The sequence below is a fragment of the Hesperophylax consimilis genome, chromosome 15 (genome assembly GCF_061612785.1).
Source record: "Hesperophylax consimilis isolate HC1 chromosome 15, BYU_Hcon_1.0, whole genome shotgun sequence".
Taxonomy (NCBI): domain Eukaryota; kingdom Metazoa; phylum Arthropoda; class Insecta; order Trichoptera; family Limnephilidae; genus Hesperophylax; species Hesperophylax consimilis.
The window spans coordinates 23,839,411-23,860,822 of NC_142850.1; the positions used below are offsets into that span (position 1 = coordinate 23,839,411).

A 21,412-nucleotide genomic window follows, 5' to 3' on the forward strand; every position below is an offset into this window, starting at 1 on the left:
CGTTTCTTCCTTCCTTCATCCCTCTTATATTTATAGAATGTTGATGAATTTTTTTGTACCATGATATTATTCCAACTATTTTGTGTAATTTTTTTCAAAGTTATCTTTTGTTTTCTGCTGAAATTTCATTACTAAATACTAATCCATCATTCACATACACACATTACTAATGCAAGGTCACTTGAGGGTCCAGAGGCATTTTTACATAAATGTAGTTGTTTAAGTAAAAAAAGTAGTTGTAGTGGGCCTTGAAGGAGTAACCAACAGGGCGGGAAAGCCGTAGGTCCCCTCAACTGTAAGATTGATGACTATGCTATTTTATTATTGTTTAGGATACAATGTTTATCGATTAAAATATGAACTTTAATTACAGTTTTCATTAATACAATTTATTATTCCAGATGGTACCCACCCGGTCACGGTGACTTCTACCAATCCTTCAAAAACTGCGGACTGCTCCGGAAGTTCATCGAGAAGGGCCGCAAGTACTGCTTCATCAGCAACATCGACAACCTCGGCGCCACTGTCGACCTAAACATCCTCAACCTCCTGCTCCAGCCCACCAAGAACATCGAGTTCGTCATGGAGGTCACCGACAAGACCAGAGCCGACGTCAAGGGAGGCACCCTCATCCAGTACGAGAACAAATTGAGACTGCTCGAGATCGCGCAGGTCCCGAACGAACGAATTGAAGACTTCAAATCTGTAAAAACATTCAAGTTTTTCAACACAAATAATCTTTGGGTTAAATTGGACGCTGTCGAACGCGTTTTAGACCAAGGCTCACTTGATATGGAGATCATTATCAATAACAAGACATTAGCGAATGGTTTAAACGTGATTCAGTTAGAGACCGCTGTCGGGGCGGCTATGAAGGTGTTTGACGGAGGTATTGGAATCAACGTGCCGAGGTGTCGGTTCTTGCCCGTGAAGAAGTCGTCGGATCTGCTACTTGTGATGTCCAATCTCTACAGCCTGTCGCATGGCTCCCTAGTTATGTCTCCTCAGAGGATGTTCCCCACGACTCCGCTGGTGAAGCTGGGCGATAATCACTTTGCCAAGGTCAAAGAGTTCCTAGGACGCTTTGCCAACATTCCTGACCTGATTGAATTGGATCATCTCACCGTCTCGGGAGATGTTACATTCGGAAGGGGGGTTTCTCTCAAGGTAAATTTATTGCTTTATTTCTTACAAATATGGTCCTGCTGTTGAAAATTCTGTCATAACCTTCTTTCTGTTACATATGCCATATAACATTTAACAAAAAACAGTAAAAGGTTACAATGGAGCTATCAACGGATGTTGTTCTTTTTGTAGACGTCCAAATCAATATTTTCCATAATAATTATACAGGGTGAAGCAAAAGTAATCACCCTATTGGAAAACGCTATAACTTTTGCAAATGGCGCCAAATGTCAATTCTGTTTTGACATTTGTGAAGTAAACAAACGCAGAATACAAATCGACAAGACATGAATCGGTTTACTCCGCAAGAATGCGGAATAACAAGCAGTACCAAAATTTATAATAAATAAAAAATCGGGTGATTATTTTTGCCCCACCTGTACAATCGATTAATTTATTGCATGTTTTCATTTGTTGTTTTACTACCCAAATTTTACCATTCTGCACTGCAGTACCTACTCGCTGTTTTACTTTTAATGCCAAAATTCTTACATACTTTACTAGTGCAGATCCATGAAAAATTACAGGATATTATAATTTACTGTGGGATTGATAATCGCATGTTAGCTAAAAGTGCAGACCTTTGAAAAATCATGAAATCTGATTTTACTTGTTAAGATTAACCCTAAAAAATTTAAATAAAATAAATGTAGATTTAAAGTGATTTTCTGATAAGGATAATATTATATTATAGGTAGGTACTTTAAACCAGAGTTTACAATGACAGACAGACCCACAACTGAAATTAGTATTTTTAATAATTATTATTATCTGTTTCTGAAGCAGCAAAAACACTCCTTGTAATGAAATTTGCAGAAAATTTAAAGAATGCCAAATCTTTTTGTTTTGTGACAATACTATTTCTTTTTTTCCAGGGGACTGTCATCATCATAGCCAACCACGGAGACCGGATCGATATTCCTTCCGGGGCTTTATTGGAAAACAAAATTGTCTCCGGCAACATGAGAATCCTGGACCATTAATTAATACTCTCTCATCTGTCGTATACAGCGAGATTCTTCCGAAAATATGTGCATATTTGAAGAGCAACGAGGAATCTGTTTTATTTTATAAAACTTATACCTTAGGAGAATTATTGTTATGTACGTAGCTTGTAGTTCATCAGGACTTGGAAAAAATGTTAGTTTTTAATGGGATTGTTAAAAACAATTTAGGACTGTAAAATCTGAATTGAGTTTGGATAGAATGCCAAAGCAAACGTAACACAGGATTGATACTGTTTTTGTGATAATTGCTGACTTTTGTTGTATTTTTTTTTATTGTTTCGCAACCTTGTTATCTTCATTTTAATTTTTGTATGATTTTAATTCAGTTATTTTATGTTTATAAAAACATATATTATGTCACAATTTATTTTTAAATTGCATTATTTATAATTTATATTTGACCATATATTATGTATTGTATTGTAAACCCGTGTCCTACTACTAAGCAAAGCTTCTCTTAACTTCTTGATCGCCGATGCAAAATTTTTGTAAATCTTGTTTTTTGCATAAATATATTTTTTGTAAATTATACCATCTTTCTAGATAATGTGTTTATATATTTATAAAAATAGTTTATAATCTACCATCAGTAGTTTATGTTATATTCAGAAAAATAATTTTTTCCTTAGTATCCTTAACCTTTCCTTATCTCTGGTGTGTATTTACTACACATTGCTTCTAATAACTTTAATAACTCTATAAATATAATAAATTCTGGGTTCAAATTTTAGGTAATCCTCCGTTATACATTAATGCACTGAATTAAAAAATAAAAATTTTCATAGTTTTCAAATTCAATTAAAAATCAGAGATTTTTGTTAAAAAAGCGAAACAAATACACCAATACAATCAACCGTGTGACAATGCTACGCGAAGAGTGTGCGAGGAAATGACACGCTATTGATGTCCCGCTTTAGTTTTCTATGCGGGAACATGAGAAATCCACACGTCCGCAGTTGTATTTTTATTTAGACCATCGATACCTACGACCACATAGCTGTGTGTGTGCCAGCCAGTTGGTCGCCAACCGTCGTTAGATGTGGACTCCTCGCACGTTTTTTTAGCATCTGCCGATGGTTTTTTCATGTTTTCAGCAATTAAATTACAATTATTATCACTTTTGATATAAAATATAATAAACATAAGCGATTAGACATGAATATTCATATTTTTCCGATATCAAATCGCTTGTTTTGAGATGTGTATTGAGCACCGGAACGCATTGATTTTTTTAGCACAGTAAGGGGGGAAAGGTTAAGGATACGCCGGCGAACAAGAGGTTAAAGAAATACCAATCACAGTTCAATTCTAGGTAGAACTATAAAAAATGTCGTTCAACTACTACTTATTCAGTTTAACATCGTATATATGTAAAATGTTCTGGTGACAAACATTATTTTCTGAAGTGTGCAGTGTCTTTGTTCATTCATTACATTATGAGCAGCTCTCATTCGTTCACTATTCATTGTAATCCCTCCCTTAGGTTATATGTATAACTTTTCCCATGTACATAAAATATTCTGAATGAATAGCAACTAAGGGAAATATACATACTTTTAATAAGAAATACTTACCTTTTTTATTTAAAAATAAACCTCTTCCTAGGAATATCCTTTTTCTTATATTTAACTTTTACATTGCTGACCTTTTCAATGCATAAATTACGCGACAAACTTCGACATAGTGTATGTGTTTGAGTGAAACTACATGGATCATATATGATACATCCACATACGGTTTTAGCCGCTGATGGATCATATATGTGACAACCGTACAGATAAGGTTAAACTAAGGATATTCTTTTCATTATATTTAACCTTTACATATCTGACCTTTTCAACACAATCTATAGATTGTATGTATCCCCTTACACAGCACATTTTGAAACAATGTATGTGTTTTAAATGAAACTGCATGGATCATAAAAAATTTGTCATATCTGCATTCGAGGATAGCCACCGATGGATCACATATGTGATAACTGCGTAGGTAAGCCTTGGAATATTAGTTTTCCGTTTAACTGTGTTTAACCTTTACAACTCTGGCCTTTTCAACACAATCTATCCCCTTACGCATCATATTTTGACACAATGTATGTTTTTTAGTGAAACTGCATGGACCACATATGTGACATCTGCATTCGAGGATAGCTGCCGATGGATCATACATGTGATATTCCACAGATAAGGTTAACCTAAGAATATTATTTTCCTTATATTTAACCTTTACAACTCTGGCCTTTTCAACGCAATCTATCATATCCATAGAATAAAGAATAACGCAAGAAATGCCTTGTGGGCTAGGGTTTTGGGATCCAAATATTTGCCCAATCAAAGCTTAAATTTCCAATGCAAAACTGTGTAACGAAATTCAAATGGGATGGAAATGAGAGATCTGCGATGTCAGGCGAGTGTAAGTGAGACCGAGCTCTATGCTATTGGGCTAAATGGAACATTTGTTTCCATTCGTATTTGTACAGGAAGCACTTCTAATGTTCTTCTTTATTCTATGATCCCATCACAAATATTCAACAATATTTTTTTTAAACAATACATAGCGAAACTTTATGGATCGCATATGCAACATGCATAGACGCCGATGGATCACATATGTGATAGTCACTTAGATGAGGTTAAACTGTATATTCAATAAATAAAAATACATTTTTGTTAAGATCAACATATCATACTTGATAAAGTGACATATTGATTTTTGTGTGTAACAAACCCAGTAATTGTAATATCCAAAGGCAAAATATATGTATAAGGTCGACACTGCAATTCAATTGTTATTAAAAAAGGATTATTTTTTATAAAAAATGTAATTTAATATGTTCTTCTTATGAACCTAAGAAGAATTATTAAATACAAACACACATCATAACATACACTTGACATAACTTTTTTAAATTTATATAAAATCGTACAAAAAGTTATAAAGCTTGTTGTAAAGTGATATTAGAACAAATATTTGTTCTGTTTCTAATCACACAATATTAATTTAACATCACAACGTTACTTCAGCCTTAAAAATACATGTTATGTACTTACAAAACATAGATAATAGTAACAATGGAGATGGGTCATAAACCAATATTTATGAAAAGATTGTTCACCAATACTACCGCAAATCGCGTCTACACACAGCAGCGCCCTGCCTTTTTTTCTCACGCTTCCATGTCATATCTCTTATCTATGTTATAAAACATAGATCACTTATCAGCGCCTTTAATTTATAAATTTGAAAAAGTGCTGCATTCATTGAAATAATTTGTACAAACTTTTGAGAATGTTACACAAGCGAATTAGGGCATATGTCATATTTTGGGTTGCTGTGCAGAGTGTCTTTCTTAGTATTAAGTAAGTATGCAGTGAACCTGTTACAGGAGGGAGGAAACACAAAAGCCGACAAGTTGTTTCGCAATCATGATGTTGAACGCAAGCTGGAGGTATGCAAATAACACATTCTCATGTGGGAAATATCAATTGTGTATGTTGAACACATGTGTCTCCTGACTGTACACCTGTGCAGAAGAGATTGATAATTACCCTACGATTTCCGAGCACCTTAAAATTAAATAGCAGTAGAATGAACAACAATGACAACAAATTTTCTAATTTTCAAACAACCTAAAGTAATCAATGAATTAAGCTAAAATTCTTTGTAATAGTTCTCCCCAGTGGCCCCATATATATTAACCACATTTATGTTACTTATGAATATCTTATATAATTTAATCTATCTTTAGCTTTCTAACTTTTCCACTAGATGCCACTAATCTTCAGCTTCGTAACTGTTCCACTAGATGGCACTATGTGGCGAGTCTTGCCTCCAGTCTTAAACAGCGATCACGCAATGTGATGGCGTCGCGCCTTGCAGCAGTCAATGCGTCATCTTTTTTGGCAACGGCCACCTTCACCCTGGAAAACGATCAATAAAATATTTTAATCGTCAATTAATTAATTTATGTCAGTCAGATTCTGTAACTCTTGAAGATTGCAATGCAATGGCCGTATAGAAGGATTTCCAGTTACAGGAGTGGCGTAGAGCAAGAAACAGGTGGATGAAAAGGAATAAGCTTAAGAAAAGGACATTTTGGAGTTAATTTAATTACTTTAAGAAAATACACATTTTGTAAGTTATGCTTTAAAATATTAAGACAAAATTATTTGTTTGCGCCCTTACATAAGCAATATGAATGTATAGTTTTGTCTGTATAAAAACTCAATAAAAAACTAAAACAAATACAGTAGTGTATCGATGATTCAATCCAATATTGTATTTGTACAATACTGCACTCATCTATGAACAACTAGTGATGTGTAAATTCCAAGGTATTTTTCGGAGGAATATTCCCGCAATGAGGAATATTCCCGCAGCGAGGAATATTCCCGCAGCGAGGTATATTCCCAAAAACGAGGAATATTCCCGTAATGAGAAATATTGCAAGAAATATTTCCATCGAAATGAAATCCCCATGTTCCTGTTATTAACTATGATGTGGACAGAATTTTTGGATAATACGGAATTGTACTGAAGATATAAGCTGTCTAAATGTTGATATTTACGGCCAGCCGATAAGCTTTTGTGGTCAAGGTACATACAATGACTGGTACAGCAGTACTGCGGCACTGCCATTCGAATTTTGAATTTTGTCTCGTGTGATATCATAGGACAACAATTGTTTGTTTTACCCGGGAACACTTTCAAAGCCAGTAACTTTGTCATTTTTTGAGATATTGTGAAGCTAATTTTACTGCCGTTATTAATTCTTTAAAAATGACAACCTCATTTCGAATAACTTTCTCTTTAAAAAAAATAAACTCCTAACTTTGGGGAATTTATATTAGATTGGGGAATATTCCCGGGTGCACATCAGTATGCACAGCAGCCCCCCCGCCTTTCTTTCAACCTTTATTTATTTATTTTTTAATCTGAAACCGTACAAGAGCCAGTGAGACTATGGCATCCCCAATTAAGGTTTGTTGTGAGGCTGAAGGGGAAGGAAGATGAAGGTGGGGAAGTACCTGGCTATTCAGATCTGGTCACCAAACATGATCAAAGTCATTTCAATTCTGAATGGTGGTCTTACACCAGGGCGATACTGAGAGTATCTTCCACTAACCTACACACCAAATACATAACTTATTGGCACTGCCGCTTTGACAGTTTGTGGCTCGGAGATAGTCGGCACGTTTCCGTGGTATATCTCCTTTTTTTTTATTATATATGGTCATTATAAAGACATTGATTCTTACTTAGCATACAGCTGGTGCATTTCATCCTTGTGCTGCTGTTGGATATGCATCATCTGTGCTCTCATCTCTTCCATGTCTTCTCTCCCTTTCATCTCCACTGATCTTATCGCCATCTCCATCTCTGTCACTGTTTGCATCTTCAGCTGAAATTGATTATAAATTAATATGCATGTAAATATAGGTAACCCATAATTTAACAATTCAAGGTACTCATCCAACCATCCAACAGACCAGACCCTAGAAGACTAGGCAACTACTCAATGACAGTGCACTCGCTGAGGGAATTGGTAGGACTACTAATGGGACACTGCCACCTCTGGTGACACATGCAATGTTGAAAGTTGAACATACCAATAGATGCAGGAAATGTAAAGAGGATTTTTTTATTTATTTTATTAATTTTACCACTGTAGGGCTTTTACAAAATTAATGAATAAATTAGAAGGTGAGAAAGAAATAATAAAAATAAATATACATACAAACATGAAATAAAAATACAAGAAACAAGTTTGTTTTTAAATACTATTAGGTTTACTATTATTTATGTCTGATGGGTTTACTAAGAGACAGCCAAAGGTTCAAGAATGGGGTTGGAATAGGTTTTTAATATGATCCAAAAAATTCACCAAGTTAACATTGAAGATGAGGGTAAAGAAATTCCAATTAACATATGGTGCCAATGTTCCGTCCTAATGGGAAAAAGGCTTAGGCTACCTGGGAAGACACTACTTGTGGAGGAGACAGCCGATGACAACCCTGGTGAACTTTATCAAAGGACAAGGTTGCGGACAGGAGAATATGAAAGCAGATTGGGCCTATGGGCTGAGTGCTCACAGGAGCTACGTAAACTGTCTCCGTTTTATTAATAGTGTGTGATTAAATTTATAAGCCTGTCTGATACACATTTATAATATGTGATAGAATATGAGAATGTACATGTTTTATGCTATCAAAACTACTGAGGAATTGAATGTTACCTCATCTGCTTGCCTGAGTTTCCCTTCCAATTGGGTCATTGTTATTTGATTGAGTGCACCTGTAACATAATATAATAAAAATTATGCACTGCTAATGGTCTGTTAAATATTTTATGTTGTTACTATTAACTATCCGTGTGTTGCAATCCACGTAAATTAAGTTTTCGTTCATTATAATATGTAACATCCAGTGTGGAACCTCGTCACTGCAGATGCTGATACTTATAAAGACAGATAATTAGCTGTCTGGTTTGCAACTTACATTGTTCCTGAGCATCTCTGAGCAGTTCCCTGGCCTCCTTGCATCTCTGCGTCGCTGTCTGTTCCGATTCCTCCAAGGCCTTCATGTCTGTCTCGTACTTTGCTTTGACCCGTCTATAAAATAACAAACAATGTACTGAAACTATCATCAAATCATGTTTACCTATTAGAAAAACGCAAGAGATAAAAGATTATTGCCTGCTATAACCACTGAGCTGTCGCATCAACCTGCCATGTTTCCCCAATACATATGTTTTGTTTATTTTTTTTTTTAAAGAGGAGACAGTTGTTATAAGGTTCCCGTTAGCACTTGAGCCGTAGGCCCATTGGGTTATTTTACCTCATTCCTTTAACAGTAACCCAGTATTTTAATAAAGTCTACCAGGGTTATCATTGAATATGTGGCAATGTCTTCTGGTTCTACAATTTGTCTTTCTAGGCACCGAAACCTTGTTCCCAACAGAGCGGGACCTTGGCACCAAAGGTGAATTGGAGTCTCTTCATCCTCTTCACATTTCCTGCTTCTGTTGGTGTTTTCCACTCGCAACAACTGCATGTGTCTTTTGAGATGGTTGTGTCCCGTTAGTAGCTCTACGAGTTCCCTCAATGAGTTTCTGTCCATATTGAGTAGTTGTCTGGTTCGCCTTGGGTCTGGTCCGTTTATGAGTACTTTGGACTGCCTCATTCCGGGTGCCCTTTACCATTCCTCCCAGATTATTGCCCTCAATTCCTTTATGTTCTGGTATACAGATCACGATGATGCAAGTTCATAACCTTGTATACTTACATATTTGATTTTTGAACTCCTTTTTTGTCTTTTACATTATCTCTTGACACTCTTCTATTTTCAGATTGCGTTGTCTATAATATTAAACTAACTATGTCTGTAATTACTTGCATACTGCCTGCTAACCCCGTATGCAGGGACATTGGAGGTTCTAGAGTCGTTAAAAAGATGTAGCTTTGTTACATAAAAAAAATAGTCTTTACGTGTTCGGTGAAGGAGAAAACCATATGTTTCCTTATAATGCCGTTGGGAAAGTGTTGGGGTCCCCTTCAATTGTACCCAGATCAGGGTTATTTTATTGATGATAGCAAGTTCTTCACCTGAAGGGTTCGAGAATTCTTTGAATAATTTACATCTACAACATCAGTCACACTTTGGCTGCTGAAGATCGGACATTGAAATAATCAGACCCTGCGAAGAAAAGTAAAGTTTTCTTAAGTAAGGCAATAGTTTTCAATGCAGTCCACTGTAGTTCTTTTCTGTGCAGGATCTGAATGTTCGTTTTTTAACCGAACTGCCTAGCTGAAAATGAGTGAGGTGGGTAAATTATAACATATTTTAAAAGTGTTTAACTAAATTAATGTTTTAAGAAAGTATTACATTTTGGAAACAAGCCCGAACTTTTTTTTACACAATTTGGGATTTGTGGTTAAGTTTTTTATATAGCCGGCAATTTGCGCACAACTGTTAAAAAGAAGAAGTAATTTTTCATTAATTTGTTTTAATTTTTTAAAGTAGTAACGATATATCAGTTGCAGTCTGTGCACCTTATAGAATTTCTACAACAGCGAAGTATCGACAAAAACCGAGTGCGGTATACCGAGAGCCTACCGATCCATATATTGGGGATATATGGATCGGTATATATATATATATCGGTATATCTCTGGGGCCTCCAAACAGAGCAAACGGTTCGGGAGGTGAGAGAGAGTGATGCGATGTACTTCCCGTATACAGCTAGCGGTATAAGGTTTATCGCGATACCGCCGACACCACGTAACGAACTTTACCAATATTTACCAATATCATTTATTTTAGTTAAAACAGATTTTAAAATATTTATATCATGAAAAATTCCACAATCTCCTTGTTTCTCAATCGTTTGTTATTGTTTACATGTTGACGCCTTCTCCTCGAGCTCTTATCAAATTACAATTTATATTAACATATTAAATTACTTGTTGCAATAGAACCCTTATAATAGTACCTGTGAGTCAATTTGACAATGATAAAATAATGACATTCAGCATAAAGACGGTAAATGCGAAAACAGAAATCTGCAATAATGACCGTTTTCTAAGGTTTTTCGTTTTCTTGAGGTCATGCAACATACATCGCGCAACATTTCTCGCATTTTCACAGGACTCGGTTTTTGTCGATTCCTTACCGACCCGTGGGACGACTGCCTAAGTAAACATATTAACTTCTGAATGAAGCATAATAGCACATCATAGACAAATACATTTATTAGTCCGTACCTTAATGTTTCTTGCATTTCTTTTCTCCCTTCTTGCGCCTCCATCTCCATTGTGTCTATGGCCTTCTCAATCTCCCTGTCCCTCTCCCTCCTGGACAGAGCGCGTATCTCTGCCTCTTTCTCCTTCATCATCTCTAAGTTTTTCTTCACATAGTCCTCCTTGTATTTTTCGAACTCCCTCGAGATTGTTTCTCTTAGGCGAGACATTTCTTCCTGAAAACAGTAAATAATTTTAAGAATCTGCAATAAATTGGAATTTCCAATAAATACTAGCAATGTAATTTTGTATTAAAATTCAAGTTTTTACAATTTTCACTCCCACATTAGATTATGATTATATATGTCAAATAAATTCTATTCTATAATTTTCCTACCCTCTTCATTCAGCCTAGCAACATTCTCCTATTTCGGTTTACAATTTCACATATTAAATATAAGAAATTACATAACAAAAAACCATGCCATTTTTTAGTAACGAAAATTAGATTCATAGTTCATTCATAATATATTCTCAGTCCTCCTCATTAAGGATTCCTGTTCCGAGGCGGATCGTGAGTTGTGTTGGTGTTATTCATAAATTTTATGATTTCCTCGTCTTCATGTTTGTTGACTGTACGTTGTTGTGTTGGTGTTACTTAAGTAATGTTATAAATTTTATGATTTCCTAATCTTCATTTTTACTTAGTCATATTTAAGGTGTTTTTCTTTTTAACTATATGGGTCCAGTCTACGTTGGCGCCAACTCGCCAACGTGTGAACATTCGCTTTTGGGGCCAACGTTAGCACATTACAAATCGTTATGGAAAATTTATTCCTCAATGTAAAAATAAACTAAATATAGCTTCATCATCGTAATTTTTTTCCTCACCTAAAATACCCTATTCTGCATTGGATATTTGATCTTTTTTTACCGTGAATACTACACAAGAGTCAATGAACTTTATATTGTTGTTAAAAAACATCACTTTCATAAAATTATTATTAAATTCACTAAAAGAATGTGTGTTGTTAGTTTGTTATTTTTCTTCATTTTTTGTTAAACATTATTTTTGTTGTGGAACCCTATTGCCTCCTTAACGCCTGTCCAGTATACATTATTTTGGACCAACGCCTTTCACTCCCCAATTTCAATAAGTATGTCACCTTACCGTGTGTCCAGCTCGCCTCTATTCATTCCCCTTGCCATAAGAAAAAAAATGTTTCGACTTATCGTAAGTTTAAAGTTTTTCCACTTACCATAACCTTACAAAATTTTTCCACTTACCATAAGTTCACCCCGCCTCTCCTCGAACTGCCTCTCCACGGTCTTCCTACGCTCCTCCAGCAGGACCTCCTGCTGCTCACGCCACTCCTGCCCCTCCCGCCGTACCACTCGGGCCGCCTCTCGCCCTTCGGCCCCCGCCCTCTCGGCTGCGGCAGCCAGGGCAGACTCCCATTCCGCTCGCTTCACTTCCATCCTGACAAATTTTCAACAATGTGTTATAAACTTAACAAACCAAAGTCTCGTGCTACCTAAACTCAATTCTAATTTCATGGATAATCATAGATCCCAACCTAACCAACTTGTTATCCTAACCTCACTATTAGTCTGATACCTACTAGATAACAGATTGCAACCTAACTAAACTTATTTTTAATCCATTCTAATCGCTTCAGTTCTAACCTGACAAATTTCAACAAATTATCAGTCGGTATCATATTACTTCATATCTCTTACATACAATTTATTGGAATAACTTTTGAAGGTTATACACATTAATGTAATATTTAATCAACGAAGAAGAACATAATATTGCCCTTCTACTGAGGTCTCTGTAGCTCAGTGGTTAGAGTGCTGTCCCGGAAATCTTACCAATGGTAAGACATTGGTCCTGAGTTCGATCCCCATAACGATGCGACTGTTACCTTTTTATTTTCTATGTCTTTTTATTCTGTCTTGGTAACCTAACCTAACCCTTTATTAAGTCCAATACAACCACATTCATAAAGAAAACCATTTGTTCTGCCTACAGTTACTTTGTTATCTAAGAAAGCAGCTCATTCAAATGCCGGTCATGTAACCCCTTCAGTAAGCATAAAAAAATTAGTAAATGAAAAAACAAACACATTTTTTTTTTAATTCACATGACTCGCTTCCACATAAAATAAATCTATTTATTTTCACCTGAGTATATTCGTGAGTGGTCTTTTCTGCAGGTAAAGTTTGACCGAGTTATCTCTGGTGAGGGAATTTCCGCACATAATAGCCGCTTGTTTAGATAGCACACAGGAATATACTCGTATACTTGGATATACTCGGGCGTAGTCCTTAAGCGGTTAAGCGTGTGCGTTATTTATGCCACATGTATTGAAGAGTGAGAAAAAAGTTAACCATTCTGATCTGTTTTGTCAGATCGGCATACATGTAACCTAAAGGCATTCCGCTGATAGCTCCGTTGTAAAGTTTTCTTCCTTCTTATGAATGACGCAAGCCACGCAGGTAATGCTCTCAGCAACAGAACCATAATATGTCTGTTGTATACCTACACTGCCTTTAGCCTATACTGACCAATAATTTACCTTTCAGAAGCCAGCAAACGCTCTTTGTCCAGTTCATCTTCTAACTGTCTTGCTGCATTCTCCTTAAATATCCTCATCTCCTTGGAATGTTTCTCCTTTTCTGCATTTAGTTTGGCTTCGGCATTCCTCTGCAATGCAGTCAGCTGGGCCATGTGCTTATCTTCCATTTCCCGCAGCTCTCCTTCCAGTCCTTTTACTGTCATGTCCTTCAGCGATAAAACAACAAATGGATTAAATACTTACTTTATTGTTGAAAAAGATACTAAATAAAAATAAAAGTATCTATTCAAGCGATTGCTGTGTATATGTATATATTTATTTACCATATTATTTAACCAATACCATTCCTCAAAATATTAATACGGAAACATAAAAAACTGTTTACTGCGGTTTAAAGCCAATGAATCCACCTAATTCACCGTCTATCCCATATTTTTAGGTTCTATAAATTTGGCACATTATGGTAAGCGATCGCTCAAAAAATGTTTTTGCAAACTTGCCATAATGTGCCGGAAATCACTCTGGTGGTTAGGTATACTAAAAGCATCAGCAATTTACTAATTAACAAATTAACTGAATTAATTAGCAAGATGCTGAATATATCAGATAGATTCTAAATAAAACAGCAATCGGTATATTGAATATATTGATAAGATATTGATTGTATAAGCAATATACAGAATGTGTAGCAAGCCACTTGCAAAAATGAATGAACAAAGTTTTTCAATGAATAAGCATTATTTCACTCTTTAGATTTTGTGTGGACAATATATTAAGTGTAGTCTTGATAGACCTACCTTAATCTTCTGAGTATGTTGCTTGAGCCAAACGTTCTTGTCCCTCTGGTGCGCTTGTGTGAGCCGCTGTCTCTGGTTCCTCAATTCAAGCTGCAGTCTCTCGGCAGAGCTTCTGGCAGCCCTAGCGCTCCGGGCCTCAGCCCCCGACACCGCCCCCACCAGCTGTTCTGAAAGTGGACACTGATGTGATACACGAAGAAACAAACACCAGAAGGTGTAGCCATAAATTAGGAAGCCTAAAGACATTCCGGTTTAATTCTAACCTGCGCTTTCTGCTATTTGTATTGTTTATCTTCATGGTCCGTAAATGATATGCGTAACTGAAATAGGTGTTTCAACGGAGTTCTCAGTAGCAGAACCGTAGGCATTCTAATCCACAATTTTTCCTCATTCTGCTTTTGTTCCAGAAGTTAGTATTTCATCTTAAAGTGTGTGTATGTATGCTTTGTTATGTTACCAGTGTTTTTTTTGTCATTTAGCCTCTCTAGTGTAATGGTCTAAGCATTTGACTTTGAGTCATGAGGATACAGGTTCAATTCCTGACGTGGCACAAGAATATGTTATTGGAATAGATATGTTTATGTACAAATATTTATACACACTACGATTTGATTATTCTGATAGTTGTCTGGACCATGATATACAAAATTAATGGTTTCATAGGATAAAAACATTCACAAATTTCCAAGACTTTGCATACATACTGCTGACAGATTCGATGTAACCACACTCTTTCTCGTAAACGACACATTGGGATATAACTCTATATGAAAACAGGGCCGTATAAGCGCAGGCTATCAAGGCTACTGCCAGGCTCGCATCACAAGGCTTCTCCCCCTCCCCCAGACCCCCCGGTAGGGCCCGGCTTAGCCTCAGGTGTACAGATTCTAAATGCCGCCCCTTTGAAAGAAAGTTTGAAAGGTTGGAAGAATAGGTGTTTTCAGTAGAAGATCCATATTATTTTACAGGAAAATTGTTGGCACACAAACCTATCCTTTCAGCGAGGGTCTTCTTCTCATTGATCAGCTGCTCTATAAACTTCTGGTGCCTGGCGATGGCCTGAGAGGAGTGCTGGGCAGCGATGTTCGCCTTCTGTCTCGCTGCCAGTCTCTCGCTTCGGATCCTTGAGGCGGCTCTGTTGGCCGCGCTGACCAGGGCTGTCCGAAGTCTGACGGCTGCAGCGCTGGCCTTCCCGGCGGCTAAAGCACCCGCTACAGCACGGTGGGCCAGTTCTCCTTTACTCATCTCCATCAGTTCTTCCACTCTTCAAATTACACAACAAAGTGGATTAAAAATTAAATATTGGATTATTGCTCCCTTTTTAACATGTATTGTGTTTTAGCTAAGTACCTAGTATCTTAATAAAATAAGTATGTATGTAATTTTCTCACTACTAGAAATAGCTCAGTTAAATAGAAATAGAATAAAAGTACCAGTATCAACGCGTCACAACAAATTTCATGCTAAAAGCTGGGTGAAATATAGACCTAATAACGCTAGAGATGTGCTACATTTTTTGCAAAGTTTGAATATTTCCGCCTTTTCAGTACATATGGCAAGAGATAATCAAATGGAAAATTGGCAATGCTTTGCTTACTTGAGGGAAAAGGGTGGCTGAGTGTGAGAAAGTGCTGATATTTCTTCATTTGCTGTACTTTCCACTTTATCAAGAAAGTTCACAATGTCTCTGTAAAAATAAAAATAATCTTTAAAGCACCAATTGCAACACATAATAATACAAAACTATAAATATAAAGACGTTGAAGAATTCGTAAAACATTAATTTGGTTTGCAGACTTACTTGTATTCAGCAGAACCTATATGGTTTTCCTCATTAGATGGATTCCTCACTGCAGAGTCCCCACCAGCCATTGATGTGCTGTTGTGTTCTATTTCTTTGAGAACAGAATAAATATTGGAAACCATTTCATCATCTTCCAGGAGATCACTCAACTCATTCCCATCCAGTTGCCCTCCCCAAGAGCCATCTCCATTTGAAAAAGTATCATTTTCAAAAGACACCTCTTTTGGTTTTGAATTTGTCTTTGTAGTTTCTTTAGCATCAGGTTTTTTCAGTGATTTATTTTCATTATACGCTTCTGATGGTCCAGATCCTTCACTTATTAAAGAAGGCTTTGTTTTTATGATAGGTTCAATCTTTTTCTCAATGTCATTAGTATTTTCTTGTGGAGTATATGACTGATGCATATGGTGTAAGGGGTTTTCTTTATACAGGTCTGGAGTGGAAGCATCGGGATGACCCGTTGACGAAGATTCATCAAAAGGACCATGTGTTTTAGAAGCCATCCAAGAAATAATATCTCTATCTGTATCAATGTACATTGTTTTATTTATATTTGTTGTACTTTTAGAAAGAGTAATCTTTTGTGCTCTAAATTTGACTCTGTTGGTAGAATCCTTCTTAGTACTTGGTGCACTTTTGGTAAGTCTTCTGTTTTCACTTTTTGTGGTTTTAGTCTCCGTATACTTTGAGTCGGTTGACTCGTTGCTATTATAATTTTTGTATTTTGAGGTTGACCCTCGCTCCTTCTTCTTTATTTTTTTCTTGGGTTTTATTTTTATTTCTGGTTCTTTTTGCCCATCTGTATTTTTCATGAAATCTTTTGCCATTTTATCAAAGGCATTAGTGTCGTAAGTTTTCTTATCCCGTAGTTTGTATTTATTGTATTCATCTAGAAACTGTGATATGTCCCCACTTGTCGATACCTCGGTATTTTTCTCTGTGGAATGTCTATGCTTGGTGTGCTCTTTCTTTTCATAGTCCGATATGCGTATTTCTTCTATCAAATCATCATCAGTTATATGCGCTTGAGAAGATGGTGACCCTTCAGAAGGTTTATTGGGAGTTGATGTTTTATGATTAGAATCCCACTGGTTCCTGATGTCTTTGAGTGTAAGATCGTGGAAGTTGTTTATTGTTGCAATTTCTTTTTTATAGTCTTCTATTACCTTTGAGGTATATACTTTACTTTCTGTTTTCTCTAAATACTCTGGATATTCTTGAGAATTTTCGTCGTAAGATTCGGGCATCGTATCTGATTTAGAAAAATCTGGCGTAGGTAGATGGTCACTTTTGGTATTCTTTGCATTTCCATGAGCAGTTTCGTCATTCAATTGATCCGTTTTTCTATCAGCACTCTCTGGATTTTTGGAATACTCCGATGAATAGTCTATTCCAATATCAGGAACGGTTTTGATTCTGGCACTATATTTGTCAGCATGTTTTTGTCCAATGTTGTCATTTACAATACTTTCAATGTTTTCATCTAAATGATTTATTGGGGTTTTTGGATAGCGAATTTTTTCTCTAGCAGTATTTTTGCCCAAGGTGTTATCTGTTCCTCCCGATGATGATGATATATATTTATATGTACTTTCTTCTAAGTTCTGAACGTTCGGCCCCTCTCCATAAATATACTTTGATGCTTCTTCCGTCAGCTGTCTCGTTTCTTTATATTTATTTGTATCATTCACAAATTCAGTATCATTTTCCTTTGACACCACGTTTTCCAAGCTAGTCCAAGAGTGGTGTAAACCATTCTTCGTCACTGGCTCATATTTATACCCAAATGAATTTGATTTGACATCATCTAGAAGTGATGTCTCATTTCTGTATTTGTCCTCGAGCATCTTAAACTTTCTTTCGATTTCATCTTCCTCTGATGTTTGCTTAAAAGACAGTCTATCAATATTTTCTTCTCCAGCCAAGTCAGTTTTAAGATCAGTTTTGGAGTTAAATCTGTCATTTTTTTTATAATTTACTTCAGTTCCAAAAGACGGACGATTTTCGAATTTGTAATCATAAAATTTGGATGATTGTTTATGAAATACAGTGATATTTTCATCGTTAGTAGGAGCTAGGTTGACTCCGGCTGACCCTGCCTGCTTTGGACTGAAGTCTGATTCTTGACTGGACTCTTCCTCAACCAACGACAACTGTGCATTAAATTTTTCGTGAGAATCAAGTAAATAGCTTTCATCTTCATCGTCATAAGCATTCTGATTCATGAAGGCTTTTTTTCCAAATGACACTCTCCCTGTAAGATCTTCAGTTTTGGGAACAGGAAATTGAAAATAATTCTCCTGACCTACGTCATCTTCAGCTTTATCAGTTGATTCTTTCCTGTTACGTGTGAAGCTCTCCGGGAACCAGTTAATAGATATTTGTGGGCTCTTTTTGGATCTTGAAAGTTTATGTTGTCTAGTATTTAAATCTTCATGAATCGTATCATTTTCGTCGCTAGCCGCTTTTCTATGTGGTGTGGCACTGTGCTGGTTGTACGAAAAACCCTGAACTTCCGAAGAACTGGACACTCCACTGCTGGTGTTGTCGTCCTTATTGTGTGGAAGTACGATAGAAAGCTTCATACTTGGTGGAGAATCAGTACTGTTCCCATTTTCAACCAAGGTGGATTTCTTGGTCGAACTATATTCGTAGAGTTTATCATTCACCTGTAAACTTAATGGCCTGCTCTTCTTCAATTTGATGGAACTTCCCGAAACCGTGTTCATGTTCTGTGAATCAGAGTCGAAATTGAAAGATTGAGCTCTGTTTTTAATCTTAGTTCCGAGACTTGTGCAAGTATCAACAGAGCTTATTTCCGACATATTGTCACAGCCGAACATGTGTTTAGATCTGTAATCGGTATAATCACGACTGGTTGATGAATGTTGATGGTTGTTTTTGATTGGGTCTCTCAAGAGTTTGTTGAATAGAATCGAAGAGTCAACAGTCCCAGGAATTGAAGGAGAATCACGACTATACTCTGCAAATAATGAAATATAGCTTATAAAATCGTATTTAATAGATAAATATACAAACCCGGAAAGGGTTAGAGTAGTTACCTTGCTGGTGTCTGGTGGTTTCAAGCTCAGGCCTGTCAGTGTGAGCTCGACGTATGAAGGACGGGACACTCGGAGAATGGGGCACAGTTCCAGCTGAAAATGGTCTTCGTTTGTGCTCTGGGATATTCTGAAAATAAAGTGGGAAATTTTCTAATTGGTTTCTGACTGAATAATGATTTTTAGTACCTACATTAATGAGTGAAGAATAAAAGTTATACCTCATTGTAACAACGGAAAACCAACAAAAAATCTTTAAGCCATTTTTCAAGCATGTAACAAACATTGAGTTTTGTCAAAATCACTGACGAGATAATACACAAGATCAAATACATATTTTCATTATATAAGTAACTTGAAATTAAAATAATACCGAACAATTTGTACAAAAATATCCTTGATCTCCTAACTGAGCATAGTGATGTCTTGCTTTAAATCGACCCTTTTGCATTTCGTCTGTCTGTAAAATTGTTTAAAGATGGTGGCTGTTTTCATGGTTCAGTAAAGATTATTTTTCCAAGTGTGAAATCGTGTCTATTTGGACTTTCTTATTCGCATTTTTCATATCATAGGTACCTGCCTGCCTAAAGAAAGTTTGAAAAAGAATCGTCATTGAGGTATGTACTTACTTTTCTTCGGACGAATTGTATATTACTTATTTGAAAATTTTTAATGTTAAATAAAATATATGGTTTATAATTAGAAAGGTGGGTATAATTAAAAAAAATCTTACGATTTCAGAAGAAATTTTGGTTATGATTTATTAAAGAAGGTAAATTGGAAACATACTCTTTTGAACTCTAGATCTACTGTTCACAGAACTACTAATGTTTTTCAAAATCAAGCTGAAGATTTTTTTTGTTTCAAAACTCTTGGTTTGTTGTTTCCAGAAGTTTTAAATTTTGAAAAAAATGGGTTTCTGGAATAATGTTTTATTAGAATACAATGCGTATTTTGTTTTCAGTTAAAAAATGGTTAAGAAATAAAACTTAATAATTACTAGTTTTAAAAAGTTGTAGAATTGATTAAATACAATGAGATGTAGGAAGTGTGGGAAAATACAGGAAAAAGAGATAATTTTCTTATTCCTACAGGAATTTGTCGTGAATGAATTTGCAATAGGTAAGCAAGACGAACGATCTCGTAAAAATGCCCATCAACACAATTCCCGTATTGTATAGATAAATATTATATTTTAGTATCTCCTTTCGTAAATAATATTTGCTCTCTACGATAATATAATAATATAACGTTATGACCCTTTCACTTAACTCTGTTACACACGCACCTCTATTAATTTCTGTTACATACGCCGTTTGTTGTGAAAGAGGAAGAAGTTACAACAGAGCTCTCAGCGGTACACCTTTTTTATACATTTAAAAAAAATCACTTACCAAAGTAGACGAGTAAAGAGCTGACTGCGGTCGACTTTTGCCGCTCGCTGAAGCTCTCCTACTGTCTTCTTCGTTCCTGGAGTTCAGATTAATATGTTCTCCGTACAGCCTCAGCTCCGTACCATCGCCAGATCTTGCACTCATCTCAAGCACACACCAATTTCATCCACAGATCTACTGCTTCATCACAATAATAACACTCGGGGCAATCTTAAATAAACGGAATGCAAACTTGAACAGCAGGAAAGTAAGCTTGAACACTAGGAAAGCAATCTCTACTCGGGTGATAGGACACAGGACGAATGCCCTCCGAAGAGGAAATATTAGCGAGGGTGAACGTTGTTTGTTGTGGCAACGGATATTTCTTTGTTTACATAGCAACGGGCAGCATGATTCGTGACACAACATAAAAAATAACAACTTTGATTGACAACTGCAGACAATCACGCTGTTAAATTAATAGTAAAGTCAAGTTATCGAGTTAACTTCCTTCTTATTTGCGCTATTTTTTTGGATTATGTATTTCTTTGTAAATACGCTTGGTTACTCGATTAATTATTCAGACTTAAATCGATGATGGCATAATAATAATTAAACTTCAATGTTTCCATGCCACGCAGTTTACCCAGAAACTTGACAGAAACGATGAAATTTAATAATTTATATTGCTGACATGAAATAATAATAAATTATTGCCTTTGTTTGGCTAGAGTAATAATTAGGTAACTTTAATTTTAATTATAACCCCAATAAACCCCAGGTTTCATTCGATTAAATTTTAACCTCTTGCGTGATAATATTTTTCGGCTAAGAAAGAATTTGTATCTGTTAAAATATACAAATGATT

At 35.9% G+C, this 21,412-nt stretch overlaps 2 protein-coding genes across 3 annotated transcripts in view; one reads left to right on the plus strand and one right to left on the minus strand.

The window, feature by feature from the left end:
• UGP (UDP-glucose pyrophosphorylase) overlaps nt 1–3,759 on the plus strand; it is a 42,645-nt gene extending 38,886 nt beyond the window's left edge. For both annotated transcript variants that reach the window (XM_089640059.1, XM_089640060.1), the window contains exons 5-6: nt 402–1,167; nt 2,061–3,759. In XM_089640059.1, the coding sequence (XP_089496185.1) occupies nt 402–1,167; nt 2,061–2,168 (874 nt within the window). In that variant the 3' untranslated portion in view covers nt 2,169–3,759. The remainder of the gene's footprint in view (nt 1–401; nt 1,168–2,060) is intronic.
• Nucleotides 3,760–6,003: 2,244 nt separating this feature from the next.
• On the minus strand, nt 6,004–20,709 carry dila (centrosomal protein dilatory). The gene is made up of 14 exons (XM_089640595.1): nt 20,566–20,709; nt 19,175–19,301; nt 18,207–19,095; nt 16,110–17,534; nt 15,906–15,995; nt 15,298–15,572; nt 14,309–14,475; nt 13,512–13,717; nt 12,217–12,409; nt 10,954–11,165; nt 8,690–8,802; nt 8,428–8,486; nt 7,451–7,593; nt 6,004–6,112 (listed from the first exon to the last, which is right to left on the minus strand). The coding sequence occupies exons 1-14, from the start codon at nt 20,707–20,709 to the stop codon at nt 6,004–6,006; spliced, it is 4,152 nt and encodes a 1,383-aa protein (XP_089496721.1).
• Nucleotides 20,710–21,412: the final 703 nt, after the last annotated feature.